Raw genomic sequence first — 14,410 nt, forward strand, 5'->3', positions numbered from 1 at the left:
AGTGTTCCAGCCGTTGTCTGCGTGTCGCACGGCGGCTGAGGCTTTGGGCCCGCCATGACCCACGAGTCTGGCCCGGTGAGGACTGCGTCCTGCTCTCAGAACTTTCACCGAGGTCCTTGGACCTAAAACCACAGTCGCGGTTGGGGCTGACGCTCGGTGATGGGGTCCGAAGCCAAAGGAGAGACAGAATGCCAGGAGGGAGGGTCAGTCCCGCCCTGCGCCTCCCATGTGCCCTGCACCCCTCCCTGCGCCAGGAGCCTGCGGGCCAGCGCCCTCCCCAGGCAGCGGGCTGACAGCGCCGCACTGCGAACCGGGCTGTCGCCTGTCCCTGCCCGCAGCCCACACCGATCTGCGCATCCCTCGGCTCTGCTGCTCCGCCGTCTAGGCACGAGGCTGCTCTAAGCGCCGCCCGAGCCTTCGAGCCGACGAAGACTCCCGCGCACGCGCTCACACGCTCCTGCCAGCGTGCGTCCGGACGTGCTGCTGGGCTGCTCGGGTCGCCGGGGTGGGGGCTGGGGGGCGGCGAAGGGGGGGAGGAGGGCTGAGGGGGGCCGGGGTCGGGGGGCTTCCAGCGAGCCTCCCGCCACCAGGCGGCGGCGTCTGGAAACACACAGGTCGGACCCCGAGCTCCAGCCAGCACTCCAAGACCACGAAGACGACCGGGCGCCTGCGCGCAGGCCACCGGAAATGACGGCAGCGGGAAGTGACGCCACCGGAAGGGGCGCTTGGGGGGCGCGCCATGGCCCGGGAGGCGGTGGCGTGGCCGCCTGAGGAGACTCTGTCGCTCTGGAAACGGTAATGGGGTTGGCTGACTGCCAAGTTTCGGGGGCTGGAGGGACTTTGGGGCTAAGGGGGCCCGTCCCGCTTCCGGCGCGCGGACGAAAGGGCCTTCGGGAGTTGTAGTCTGCGGGGTCAGCCGCGCTTGCTTCCGGCGCCGGGTCTCGGAGCGGTGAGAAGGTGGGGGCGAGACCGTGGACGGGGTGTACCCGAGGCCGGGCTTCCCGGGGAGGGCGGGCGAGACCGCGGAGGGCGTGTCCCCGGGAAGAGGGGGTGAGACCGTGGAGGGGTGTTCACGGGGCCGGGCTCCCCGGGAAGGGGGTGGTGAGACCGGGAGTGCCCCAGGGAAGAGCCTCAACCTCTCCTCCCCCCGGGCCCGGACGTGCGGGGTCGGGAGGTCCGCTGGACGTGTGTCGCCCTCAGGGAGCAAGCCCGGCTGAAGGCCCTCGTCGTGGACCGGGACACGGAGGCGTGGCAGCGGGACGCCGCCTTCTCGGGGCTGCAGAGGGTCGGGGGCGTGGACGTGTCCTTTGTGAAGGGCGACAGCGTCAGCGCTTGTGCCTCCCTGGTGGTGCTCAGCTACCCCGAGCTCGAGGTAACCCCGGGGCGCCCCGCTCTGGCTGGGGCATCGGGACGGGCCAGCGTAGAACCCTGCTTCTCCTTTCGTAGGATTTCCTGAATAGGTTGGGAAGCTTTTGAGGAAGGAAGGAGGGGAGTAAAAACTAAAAGAGATTCTGTGACTTAGAATCTGAATTAACTCCTGTCTTTACTTCAAGCGGATCGCCGCCTTGGGCTTCCCGTCTCAGTGACCCGCGGCAGCACACCCCGACTTGCCCACGCTGGAAATCCCTGTCTCCCCAGAGAGTCATTCACACGTTCAGTTCTGTTCTGTCCCACACTAGCTCCATTTTTGCAGGAATCTGGCCCCCTGTCTGCATCCGCCCGACTGTGGGGATGTGCCCTGTCCCCCCTCCTGCAGGTGACCGAGTAGAAGCTTCACTGGGTCTTCTGCCTTCGGGACTGCCCTCTGTGGCCTCTTCTCCATGCTGTCAGCAGAGCGATTTTCCTAAAAAGTAGGTGTGGTCACGCCACCACCTAGTTCACTTAGAACACTTCAGTGCCCACTCTGTGATTTCATGGAAAATGGGGTTGTACTTGCTTATAAGTGTAAAGACCCTTCGGAATCGGACCCTACCGAATGTCAAGCCGTAGGTCCGACTCTCACCAACCCCCATTCCCCACTCTGGAGTACTTCAGATTCCTCAAACATGCCGTGCTCTCTCTGCCTGCCTGACCTTTGCACTGATGTTTCCTCTCCTGGCTAACCCCTACTCACCTCTCAGGTCCCCCGGTAAGCACCCCCCCCCCCCCCCCCAGGACCAGGAAATCCTCAGTACCCTCTCTTTCCCCTTTACTACACTGGGGTGGAATAGGTGGGTCTCTCTGCCTCCACAGTGATAGGAACCGGGTTGCCTTGCCCACCAGCTGTAGCTGTGGGAGCTTGATGCCTGCCCCATGGAGACACTCAGATAGATACGTGAACGAGTCAACAGTATGCCCGTGATTCGTTTGGGGTCCACAGTTCAGGAAGCCTTGACTAAAGAAGAACTTGACAAGGAAACCTTTGCTCTGCAGCTCAGAGGTTTTCCCTCCCTCGTCTGCCTGCTCCTAAAGACCGCATTTTCCTGCTTCAGTGTCTTCGTGCTTTAATTGGAAGACCCTGTTAGTCAAAACTCAGCAGAAATGTACTGAGCGCCTGCTGTGTGCTGAGAGCGGGATCTAGGGTGGTAGTGGAACCAGAGTCCCTGCCCTCACAGGTCCCCTGGTCAGTTTGTAGGATGGCTCGGGGATAAGGCCCAGCCTCCGGAGCCAGACAGCCTGGGTCTTTACCTCCCCTCTGCCACTCCCACTCCACCCCCCTGGGCCTCTCACTTCCTCTTTTCTAACTCGGGGACAGTGACATTGTTGATAGCCAGCTCAGTTGTGAGGGATAAATGAGATCATGCATGGAAAGCAATTAGTTGGCACATGGTAAGCCCTCAAAAAATAAACATTAGCCAGTTTCTCACTTTTCAAGACCTACTTCGCATAGTCCCATCTTTGTTCTTTCCCCTCGATGCAGGATTAACCCCCTCTCATCCCTGTCCATCGTGTCTTTCTCATGCAGTGCTTTTTCCATTGTAGTAAAGTTAGGGCACTGACGGGGGCTTCTCAAGGGTGGGGTGATCCTCTTGTAACCCCAGCACAGAGCAGAGTGCCTGCTGCTTGGGTGGACTCGGTGTTCATTGTCCTGTGCTGCGGGAGCTTAGACTAGGAATGGGGCTTGGGCAGAGTCTGGTGGCTCCCGGAAGCTCCCAAATGCCTGATCGCAGGTCTGCCCAGTCAGTCTCCTGGAGGTGTATACAAATCCCATAGGCAAATCCAGAGAGAAAATAAGTGCCTGGTCGCTGAGGGCTAGGGAGAAGGATGGATAGGGTGTGACTGCAAATGGAGGCAAGATTTATTTGGGGGGGGGGGGTCATGAAAATGTTCTAGGATCAGATGGTTGTACAACTCTGTAAATAAAAAACATTGAAGTATGCACCTCAAACAAGTGAACTCTATAGTAGTAAATTCTACCTCAGTAAAGTTTTTAAAATATATATAAATCCCAGAGCCCCAACTCATTTCTGGAAAGAAAAAAGAATCTCCCAGGAAATCTGCTTCTCTAAATAAGCGTCCCTGTGATCGCGCAGCAGAGCCAGGGTGGGAAGCGCTGGTCTGCCTTCCATGCAGCCAGGAATCCTTTCCTCAGCATCCCTGACAATTGGGGGCCTCACAGCAGAGCCCATTCCATGGTTCGATGCCTGGTTAGTATGTTCTTTTCTACAGGGAGCTGAAATGTTTGTGACTTCTGCCCGTCGATTGAGCCTCAGGCAGCAGAGTGCAGAACAGACCTTTCCCGCCTTCCTCCATGTCCACCCTCCCACTCTCTGAAGACCACTCTGTGCCCTCCGTCTGTCTGCTCTGCTCTGTCCTCAGAGGCTCACTGCTGTGACTTCCAGCTTCTTCCCTTGCTGCTGGCCCTCCGGGATGCCCGCAGTTAGCAGGGTCCGTCTTTGCGTCAGGCTCCAGAACTGAACCGAGTTCCACCCACGTTCGGTGGGTCTAAATGCACCGAAGAGACTGAGGGTTTAGGAGCCACGTCACCCACTTGGGTGGAACCTGCAGATCTTCACAGAGATTACTGACCGTCCAGGCCGTGCTCACACAGCCATTACACAACTGAGTTTCTTTTCTTTTTCCAGATTTTTAATGTGGAAATATGTAAACATTGAAACATTGGAAGAATAACACATTGAACACCCGTGTACTCTTCTGCTTAGATCCAGCTGTTGCCAACTGAGTTCTCGTTTTCTTCTTTTTTTTTAATTTTTTTAAGGATTTTTATTTATTGAGAGAGTGAATGATAGAGAGCATGAGAGGAAGGAGGGTCAGAGGGAGGGAGAAGCAGGCTCCCCGCTGAGCAGGGAGCCCGATGCGGGACTCGATCCCTGGACTCCAGGATCATGACCTGAGCTGAAGGCAGTTGCTCAACCAACTGAGCCACCCAGGCGCCCTTGAGTTCTCGTTTTCTGTGTGCGTGCATGTGTGTGTGCGTGTGCGCGCGTGCGCTGAGGGATCCGCAAGTGTTAACAGCTCACCTGGGAGCACCTCTGCAGGCCTGTCTTGGGAGGGACCTATGTGATAGCCGCAGTCCCGTAGCACCGCCTGAATCCCTGTCCATGTCACATTTCCCCAGTTGCCTCTTGAGCTGGATTTGCTTTCTGATTGTAGAGGGTGGACGTATGGTGCATGCCCACTGCTGCCCTTGGGTCACGTGGACTCTGGGCGGGGGTACCCCTTATGGTACCTGTTTCCTTTACTCCTTTTCTTTCAGATATTTCTTGAGCTAACTGTTCCAGGTCCGTTTCTCCAAGTTGACAGCTGGCTTTTTGAATGTGTGGGGTCGGATTTCCCTTCTTTCTGGAATGTTTCTTGGATTGAGGCTTTAAGTGCTCTGTTGAAGCACTCAGCCCCATCACCCTGTTTTTCTTCTTCGGCCATGCTCTCTGGCTTTTCTGGCTATCAGGTGTTTTTGTTTATGTCCATCCTGAGTGTTTAATTTTTGCCTTGTGCTCTCCATCTGCGTGTAGGAATGGTTCATTTTCCTCCGCCGCTGCACAGCTAGTTGGCAGCATTTATTTAACAATTTGTGAGTTGGGTCATTGCCGTCTGAGTTTGCACAGCCTTCAGTGTGCATGGCGAGTCGTGTTTAGACAGGTGTCTGGAGGGCCGGGGCTTTGGGTGGCTGGCTGGGTTTCTCATCATGAGGGACGGGGAAGTGTAGTTGCTCCAGTAAGCGGTGTCCTTTTCTGAGTTGACCATGGCCAGCATGCCTTCCGACTCTTGACACTCTTGTTTCTGAAGAGCCTCGCACTTCTGGCCTCATTTTCTTCACCACAACCCTGCAGGGCTCCCCTGTTTCTCCCCAGAGGCCGAGTCTTCCTGCAAGACCCCTGCTGGTCCCGTGTCCTCCCATGCCTCTTCCCCCGGGTCCCCACTGGCCAGGACTGCCTACGGGTCTCATTCTGTCTGTTCCCCAGCACCGGCCCTCCCCCCCCAGTCCCCACCTGTCCTTGCCCAGCCCAGATCTAGAGCTGTCTCTGCTGTTTCAGGCTGTTCACTTCCCCACGTAGGTGCACGTGGATGGTCGTAATAGGCTCCTCCCTGGGTCATGCCGTGGACATGGTGTCCGCGGAGCTTTATGCCCTCTCCTTGTGGGTCTCTGGCCTCTGGAGCTTGTGTGGACAGATTCAGACGTAAGCAGCCATGATCCTGTGAGAGCTCAGGCCACATTTGAGCTTCGTGGGGCTCTGTGCTCCAGCCACTGGGCTCACCGTGAATCCGTTTGTCTGCTCTGTCTTCAGATGAGACCCTGCCCACTTTAGGTCATTGGCAGTTGGATAAGCTTCCTGTGAGTCCATGATCAGGATGCTGGAGTCACAAGCCCCCACCCTCATGTTTGGGGAAAGCGGCCTCTTCTCTGGGGCGTAAGCACTTCGAACCCAGCTTTGGGGTGGGGAGTTGAAGGTGTGGTTTGGAAGGCCCCAGGGCTCTTTGCTCTGGTGGCCTCACAGTCTCTCTTTAGATTGTCCTGTCCCGGGTGCCTGGGTGGCTCAGTTGGTTAAGCGACTGCCTTCGGCTCAGGTCATGATCCTGGAGTCCCTGGATCGAGTCCCGCATCAGGGAGCCCGCTTCTCCCTCTGACACTCCCCCCTCTCATGTGCTCTCTCTCTCTCATTCTCTCTGTCTCAAATAAATAAATAAAATCTTTAAAAAAAAAAAAAAAAAAAGATTGTCCTGTCACTTGGGACCCAATTTCTCTTTCAGACCATCTAGCTCTGAGAACCCGCCTGTCCTTTTCTGGATTCTTTGAAATCTCTTTTCATAGAGCCGGGTTTGCCTTTTTTGTGGTTGTAACCCTGTGAAGACCTGGCCTTTCCTTCTAGTGGGGAACAGTGACATCCTTACTCTGGTAGCACTTCACACACATGCTCTTGTGCTTTTTCTTCTCTGAGCCTCCCGACAGCTGACAGCCGGGTGTGGGGTGGGCAGAGGGGACCCAAGCAGGAGGGCCTGGTGCAGGAAGTGTGTGAGCACCTTTGAAAGGCAGCAGGCTGATTCCCCGCCACCCATTTGCAGGGCGATCACCTTGTCACCGAGCACTCTCCCCCAGATAGGTGTGGCTTGGGGGGGTGCTGGGAGATGGGGAGGGAGCTGGCAGCACCACGAGGCCTAAAGGACGAAGGGCCAAGGGCCGCGCCCCCCTGTGACCTGGGTGCCCGGTGACAGGTGGTGTATGAGGACTGCTGCATGGTTAGCCTGACGGCGCCCTACGTGTCGGGCTTCCTGGCCTTCCGAGAGGTGCCCTTCCTGGTGGATGCAGTGCGGCGGCTGCGGGAGAAGGAGCCCCGCCTTGTGCCCCAGGCAGGTACCTCGACTCCAAGGAGAAGGGCCCTCGGTTTCCACCCAGGAGGGAAGGCCTCGGCCGGCCACATTACCCACCGAATGGGGAGACCTCTGAACTCCCTGGAAAGGATGCACTTTTACCTTGAGAGGGATCAGATTTTCTAAAAAGCCGCCCGTGCCCCCCAGAAGTGGCAGTCCCACCCCCCTTGGTCCGGGATGCCCTGGTCTGATGGGCAGGGGACAGTTCGGCTGACTGACTTTCACCTGTGGCTCTTCCAGGTCCTCCTTGTGGATGGAAATGGGGTTCTCCACCACCGAGGTAATCCTGCTCCCAAAAGACAGGGCCCAGGAGGGGGCGGTTCTGACCAGTGTCCTACCGGAGTGCCTGCACCTTGCCCCGGGCCCTCTCCTGCAGGCCTGGCACTGGCCACGCTTCCCTGGGCTTGATTTCATTGTCAGGACCCCGCCCAGGAAAGAATCCTGCTTCTTGTCACCCCCGCTTCTTTCCTGCCCGCCCCTGAAGCCTCCCCTAGCACTCCATGCTGGCCCATCTCAAGCGCCCTTGGCCAGTTTCGTCCTGACTGCTGCTCAGATGGCCTGTCCCACCTCGTCCCACCTCGAGTAGTGACAGGCCCTCGATGGAAACCAGACAGGGGTGCCATTCCCCACTGGCGCTGGGAAACTTGCACCCATCCGGGCACTGGGACACTGACCACAGAGAGAGTGACCGAGGGAGAGGAGAGGTTTCACCCTCAGACACAAGCCTGGGGGTGGGGCAGCAGAGGGACCTGGTAAGGCTGGCCCTGGGACCCCTGGGTGCCAGCATGGGGCCTGGCCCCAGTCATTGTATATGCACTGCCCGGCAGGAGCCCCAAGGATGTGTTGGGAGGGTGACCAGGCCTGATGGCAGCTACAAAGGGGAGAAGAGGATGGAAAGTGCCAGAAAGAAGAGAACCAGTGTGAAGTATGCTGAACTAATCAGGCTCCTGACCTTGCCAGGGGGAAGGAGTCATCTTCCACCCCAGCCTGACAGCTGTGAAATTGGAGTAGAGGGCTGCGTCCCGGGTCAGGCTGGCGCTCCCAGTCCTGTCTTCCCAGTCCTCAGTCCGCCAACAGGCCTCTGTTTACCTGGGAAGATTCGGCGGGTTCTGGTTTGTCCTCTGTCTCCACACCGTCTCTCGACTACTTGGCTCACTGCCCCACCAGCCCAGCCTCGCTCTCTGCCCCTGCAGGCTTCGGAGTGGCCTGCCACCTTGGCGTCCTCACAGACTTGCCCTGCGTTGGGGTAGCCAAGAAACTCCTACAGGTGGACGGGCTAGAGAACGACGCCCAGCACAAGGAGAAGGTGAGGGATGGGGGCGACCCCCGCACAAGGGGGAGGTGAGGGATGGGGGCGACCCCCGCACAAGGGGGAGGGGAGGGATGGGGGGCGACCCCCGCACAAGGGGGGGGTGAGGGATGGGGGTGATGTCCTGCACAAGGGGAGGGCACGGAGAGGGCCTGTGAGGGGCATGCAGGCTCAGACAACCCCACGGACCTGCCCCGTAGGCACCTCTGATCCAGCCCTGGCCTGCTGGCGCTCTCACCGTCCTGGCTCCCTAGCCCAGAGTAAGAAAGCCCCACCTTTCTCTGTGCATGCCCTGCGTCCCCTGTGGGTCTTGGGTCACGGCAGCAGATGGCCAGTCTGGAGGAGTGCACTCCTGTCTGAGCTCGCCCAGCTTCCTGGGCGCATGCTCGCCGCTCCCGTACCCACTACCTGTGGGCTGCTATGGCGGCCCGTGTAGGGCAAGGGCCTGCAGTCACTGGGGACAGGACATCTGGGAGCCTGTGGGGCCCCAGCCCAGGGCCTGCAGCTTGGTGCTGCCCGGCCTGCTTCAGAGCTTCCTCGCCGCACCTGCTCCCAGCATCTCCCTCCTTTGGCCCCTTCAAGGCTGGCATTGAGAACGTGACACCCCACCCTGGAGGGACCCAGTGACGCGTAAGGCTCTACCGCTGGATGGCCGACTCCGAGAGCAGTGATCACATCTGTCTCGTTCCTCCGGACAGACCAGTGTCTGGCAGAACAGTTGTTGGTGGAGTTGGAGACCAAACTTAGGTGGCTCCAGAGTCACTCAGTGGACCAGTCCCCGCCCCTAGAAAGACTTTGCTGGGTTGAACCAAACATCCTTAAATTCCTCGCAGGAGAGAAAGAGGCAGGAAGTGGTTCTGGCCCACGGGAAGCACCTGTGTGTCCAGCGGTCAGGTTGGGTGGGCAGACATGCACCAGGCCTTCATTCCAGCCTGGCACCTCCACCCATCAGCCCTGGGGCCTAGGTGGGCTGCTGCCCCTTCTCCAGGCCCCGGATTCCTCATCCGCAGAACAAGGAAGAGAGAACTGAGTTCCAAGGGTCTCATCAGGGTTGGACAGTGCTGGGGATGGCCTCCTGGACGCCAAGTCCGCTCGTGGGACGGGTGTGCGCACGGCCGAGGCCGCGTGGCTTCGCAAGGGCTGCAGACCATGTGCAGACCTGGGCCCTTCCCTCTCCTTGCCTAGCGGCTGCTCAGACTTCAAAAACTAACAGGCCTGCCCTCTGCCCTCCACTGAGAAAAGACTTTTTCCATGTTTTTTCTTCCTGTTTTCCAGATACGACTTCTGCGGGCTGGAGGAGATTCATTTCCTCTGATAGGAGGCTCTGGGACTGTCCTGGGCATGGTGAGTGGCCAGGGGCCTGCACCCCTGGGGGTGGCACCCGCAAACACGCATGCAGGTGTTCATGCACTCCAGACCCTGTCCGCTCCCCCGCCCCTTTGACTGACCCAGGGTGTGCCCTGCACCCCAACCCTCGGCTGTGCCGAGGGGACCTCTGGGCTGCACTCGCCACAGCCTGCCCCTGGCCGGTTGTCAGTCGTGGAGTCCCCCGGGGTTGGCTCTACCGCGCTCTGACTTTGCCTTCCTTGTCCCAGGCCCTGAAGAGCCACAAGCACAGCAGCAAGCCCCTCTACGTCTCTGTGGGCCACAAGATAAGCCTGGAGGCCGCCGTGCGCCTCACTCGAGGCTGCTGCAGGTTCCGGATCCCAGAGCCCGTGTGCCAGGTGGGTGGGCCACATGCGCCTCCTGCTCTTCCCTCACCACTGGCTCCTGCGGAGGGGCCTGGTTGGGCCCCGCTGGGCTCTGGGGGGAGGAGAGGGGGGGACCAGAGCTGATCCTGGGGCCCTGCCCTGCGTGGGCCCTGGGGCCTGCTGTGCTCCTGCACGCAGCTTCAGCCTCCTGCACCCCATACTGGGGTCATCGGGAGCATCAGCTGATGTCAGCTCGGGCGGCAGAGTGGCCTGCCCACCCCTGGTGAACCCCTCAGTGCCTGACCTGCCCAGCTGGCCTGGGAGCGAGCCCGCATCCTCTGCTGGGGAGGCCCCTGCGGGGCTGCGGGTGGTGCTGAGGAAGGCTTGTGCTGGACCAGGCATCAGTCAGGAGATGGCGGAATGTGGCCGGGCCAGGCCCCCAGCACCTAAATCGGCGACGGTGGGGGTTGGGGGGAGCAAAACTTTGGGGAACAGGTTGGCTCGGCTGAAAAAAAACCTCAGCCTCTAGGAGATAGAACTGAGCACAAGCTGCCCGTGGGCCTGCATTGGTGGGCTCGGTGCTGACAGGGCATCACCAGTCACAGGTAGGTGTGTGTCCCGGGGAAGCCCGTGAGAAGCCGTCCTCAGGAAGAGACCAGCCAGAGGAGGGGGAAAGGCAGTCCAGGCTCAAGGACCCACATCTGTAAAGGCCCTGGTGCGGGAATGGATCTGATGCCGGCAGGAAAGTCAGAGGAAGGTGCGGCCAGAGCCAGGGCCGGGGTGGCGCAAGGCCCTCAGCAAGGCTTCCTCGCAGGGACCTGGGTGTGAGTCACAAGCAGTGGCTGTGGGCGGGGTGGAGGAGCTGGGGGCGCCCGTCTAGGCAAGAGGTGCTGGTTTGTGCTGTCCAGCCCTGGGGCCCAGGTTCCTGGCGCGGTGCTGCTGTAGGACAGGAGGGCAGAGCGCCTGGACACCTCCCTGGTACCTGCTGCTTCCCCGTCTCCCCATGACCTGCGCTGGGTCAGCTCGAGGTGACTGGGCCCAGGGGCCCCAGCCAGATGCTGAGAGCTGGTCCACACAGCTCAGCACGCCGGTGACGCCCTGGCTGTGCCTCCCTGCTGCTGGCGGCCACCACCACCTCCGGGGCCCCTGCACCGCCCCCGGCTGCTGGTGTGCAGACTGGCCTGCAGGTGGCGGCAGCAGCCCGTGGCGTGGCTGTGGCTCAGGGCTGTGAGCCTCTAGGGGGTGCCTCCAGGGCCCTGCTCTGGCCGGAGCCCCTCTCCCTCAGGTCTGCCTGGATCCTGTCCATTCCAGTGATTTTGCGGAACCTTCTGGCGACACCTCCCTGGGGAGGGGGGTCTTAGCCGACACGAGCCAGGGAGTCAGGCCAGCAGCCGGGCCGGGGCGGACCCTCAGAGAACAGGGCTGGAACAGAAGCAAAAGCTATGGAAGCACAGGCCACGAAGCCAGCGAGAGCCGAGTGGCCCCACTGGGTCCCGGGGACAACCCAGGGCCTCCCGCTCGGCCTGTGCCCTCGGGCCCTTCAGGGACCTGCCATTGTGTCACCCACGGGGCTGCGGCTCCAGGCCCCGAAGGCTGGGCCTGTGACAGCCCGGCATTACCTCTGTGGCTTTCTCCGGGAAGCAAGAGGGTTTGTGCCAGGCTGTTGCGGGGGTGGGGGCTGATCTAGAGGCCACCACCTCTCACGTGAGCCCCCCTCTCCTCAGGCTGACATCCGCTCTCGGGACTACATCCGCAGGACCCTGGGAGTCCCCGGGCCCCCCGCACCAGGGCAGGAGAGGTGAGTGCTGGGGGCACTCAGTGGCGGTGGCAACAGCGTGGGGCCGATGGTGGTGGGGCCGCCTCCCTGCGGGGCTGGGCGGAGGATGCGGAGTCTCTGGAAGGGTGGTGGAGCCAAGGCAGCCGGATGTGGGGCCTGGGCTGACTCCGGGCCAGTGGGAATTCCTGAAGCCCACCAGGGCTGCCCCCACCTGCCTTGTCCACTGCCTGCGTGGGGCTAGGGCGTGGGCTCCACAGGAAGGCGTGGGGGTCAGATGGACCCGGTCCTTGTCCTGGGCCTGCACAAGGCCATGGCTGTGACACTCTCCAGGCCTCGGTTTCCTTATCTGCGTGCCAGACACAGTCATTCTTGTCCTGGTAGGTTCTGGTGGCAGAGCCCAGCACGGATGGTCACAGCCAACTGTGGCTGGTTATTTAACCCTGACAGCACGTTGCCACGAGACAGACACCGTGGCCCACTGTCCACATGTGGAACAGGCGTGGCATTGACGAGCCCCAGAGAGGTTACTGTCCGCTTTTCCTCGAGCTCCTTTTTCCTCTAAGTCGAGGGCCATCCTAGGCCCAGCTAAGCTGTTTTGAGAATGGGTCCCCCCCACAACTCCCCCGGGGTTAGGGGCTGGCCAGCTGGAGTGTATGCAGCCCTTGACCAGCAGGATCTGCCCCTTCTCGAATCAGCAGCAGCTTCCAGGCCCCACCTGGGGAGCAAGGGGGACTCCGGGCTGGCTCTGCGTTTGATGCTGCCCCTTCTTGATGTCATTACCAGGAGCCAGAAGGTGCAGAGGCCAAAGGTGTGCCCTCAGGAAGGTGCGGAAGAGCCGGAAGGTGAGGGCAGGCCCCCCGAGGCCCACAGCTGAGGCCCCAAGACACCGGAAAGGCCAGCAGCGGCAGTGGGGAGCTGAGCTGGACATGGCAAAGAGCTCAGGCTGCCTGACTTCCCGCCCCTGCCTGGAGTAGTGACTGGGGGCACGGTCCCCCCAGTAACAGGTAGAGCGCCCAGGCCCCAGCACACAGCGGCCGCACCACCCACGGGGACGGCAGCAGGCTTGGCCCCGCTGGGATGGGCCCAGGCAGTGGCCCCTCCTGCTCCGAGGTCTCGGTCACGAGGCTGTCAAGAGCTCCGCACGAGACAGATCTCACACCACAGAGCACCAGCCCCAGAAGGAGCCTGACGTTGCTTTCCCAGGAGCACGGGAAGGGCATTTAAGGTTCATGGGGATTTTCTGATGTGTTTTGTTTTTTTCTAAAAGTGCCCAGGTGGGCTTAAGACTACCAGACTACGTGTCCGTCCCCAGCTGCTTGTCGTCCATCTGCTCCTTCAGCACACACACTGCTGCTTTTTTTGCTTTTGCGTTTTTATTTTCCAGAGTTTGTTTTTATTTGTATTTAAAAAAAATTTTTTTTTTTTTTAAAGATTTTATTTACCTGACAGATACATAGAGAGCACAAGTAGGCAGAGTGGCAGGCAGAGGTAGAGGGAGAAGCAGACTCCCCTGCCGAGCAGGGAGCCCCATGCGGGGCTCGATCCCAGGACCCTGAGATCATGACCTGAGCCGAAGGCAGCCGCTTCACCGACTGAGCCACGCAGACGCCCCCAGAGTTTGTTTTTATTTATTTATTTATTTATTTTATTATTATTTTTTAAAGATTTTATTTATTTATTTGAGAGAGAGAGAATGAGAGAGACAGCACATAAGAGGGGGGAGGGTCAGAGGGAGAAGCAGACTCCCCGCCGAGCAGGGAGCCCGATGTGGGACTCGATCCCAGGACTCCAGGATCATGACCTGAGCCGAAGGCAGTCGCTTAACCAACTGAGCCACCCAGGCGCCCCAGAGTTTGTTTTTAAACCAGCGGTTCCCCTCATCTCCACCCCTGGCCAGTCAGCCATACTGAGTGGCCTCTGCCCTGACCCTGGAGGGTGCAAGCTGGGGTGGCCGGGCCTGGTCCCCGGCTGCTCTGCCCGTCTGCCAGCCTGCCTGCTGCTGGCACACTCGGCGATTGGGGGCCCCATGGGGTGGTCCGGGTGCCAGAGGACCAGCGCTGGTATCTGAGGGGAGGGGCGTCAGGCCCTGCCACTCTGGGAAGCCAGTTGAGGCACGTCCCCTCTGGGCCGGAGTTCTGCTAGCCTTCCCTCGCTGCTGCCCGCCGGGCGCCCTTCCCTGCCAGCCTCCTTACCGCAGGCCCAACCTCCAGTGCGGGGTCGCGGCGTGTCCCTATCCCAGCCGCTTGTCTCATTAAGGGCTGCAAGTCCCAGCTCGCAGGGGCCATGACCTTAGCCCGCAGCCCCCAGGCTCCCTACACTGGCATTTGCTGAGAAGTGTGATTTTAAGAGGCCTTTCTTGCCATTCATGCTAGTTCTCAAAGAGCTGGTTGTCACGGTTTGGACGACCCTGGGTCTCAGCACTCCCCGCCCCAGCATCTTCTGTTTGTGAGAATTGAGCTCTTCTCTGGGGCCCAGACCCCTGGGAGAAACGAGAGGGGACAGTGAGCGAGGCAGGCTGCTGGCCCCCTTCCCCTCCTGCTCTGACGGTGCTTCTGAGACCCCCTTACAAGGCCAGGGGGCTGGGGGGAGGCTGAGTTGAGCGGCCCCACTTGATGGTAACGGCCCCTGTTTGGGACATCTCAGTAGGAAGCAGGATCGCCCCAGGACAGGTGGAGCTGTAGAGTGCCACCAAGATGCTTAGGGGCTCTCCTCCATGGCCTGGTGGGATGAGCAGGTGCCAGCATGTTCCACAGGTGCCTTCGAGGGGACTCCTACATGTAGGAAGGAGCACACCAGGTTCCATCTTCCTGTCCTGTTCCTGCTGCT

General features: G+C 60.2%; 1 protein-coding gene across 5 annotated transcripts; it reads left to right on the forward strand.

The window, feature by feature from the left end:
* Positions 1–713: 713 nt before the first annotated feature.
* On the forward strand, positions 714–12,959 carry ENDOV (endonuclease V). 5 transcript variants are annotated; one of them, XR_004302436.1, is made up of 10 exons: positions 714–795; positions 1,201–1,372; positions 6,652–6,790; positions 7,048–7,087; positions 8,001–8,113; positions 8,317–8,376; positions 9,392–9,460; positions 9,712–9,840; positions 11,532–11,605; positions 12,368–12,383. XR_004302436.1 is itself a non-coding variant. In XM_032429836.1 (9 exons), the coding sequence occupies exons 1-9, from the start codon at positions 740–742 to the stop codon at positions 12,456–12,458; spliced, it is 879 nt and encodes a 292-aa protein (XP_032285727.1). In that variant the 5' UTR covers positions 714–739; the 3' UTR covers positions 12,459–12,959. The 5 variants fall into 5 exon arrangements, 3 of the variants coding, with proteins under 3 accessions (XP_032285727.1, XP_032285728.1, XP_032285729.1); XR_004302437.1 differs by lacking the exon at positions 8,317–8,376; XM_032429836.1 differs by lacking the exon at positions 8,317–8,376 and having other exon boundaries at positions 6,652–6,786; positions 12,368–12,959.
* The last annotated feature ends 1,451 nt before the right edge of the window (positions 12,960–14,410 follow it).

This window comes from Phoca vitulina, unplaced genomic scaffold, assembly GCF_004348235.1.
Source record: "Phoca vitulina isolate PV1807 unplaced genomic scaffold, GSC_HSeal_1.0 scaffold41, whole genome shotgun sequence".
In the NCBI taxonomy this organism is placed as follows: Eukaryota; Metazoa; Chordata; class Mammalia; order Carnivora; family Phocidae; genus Phoca; species Phoca vitulina.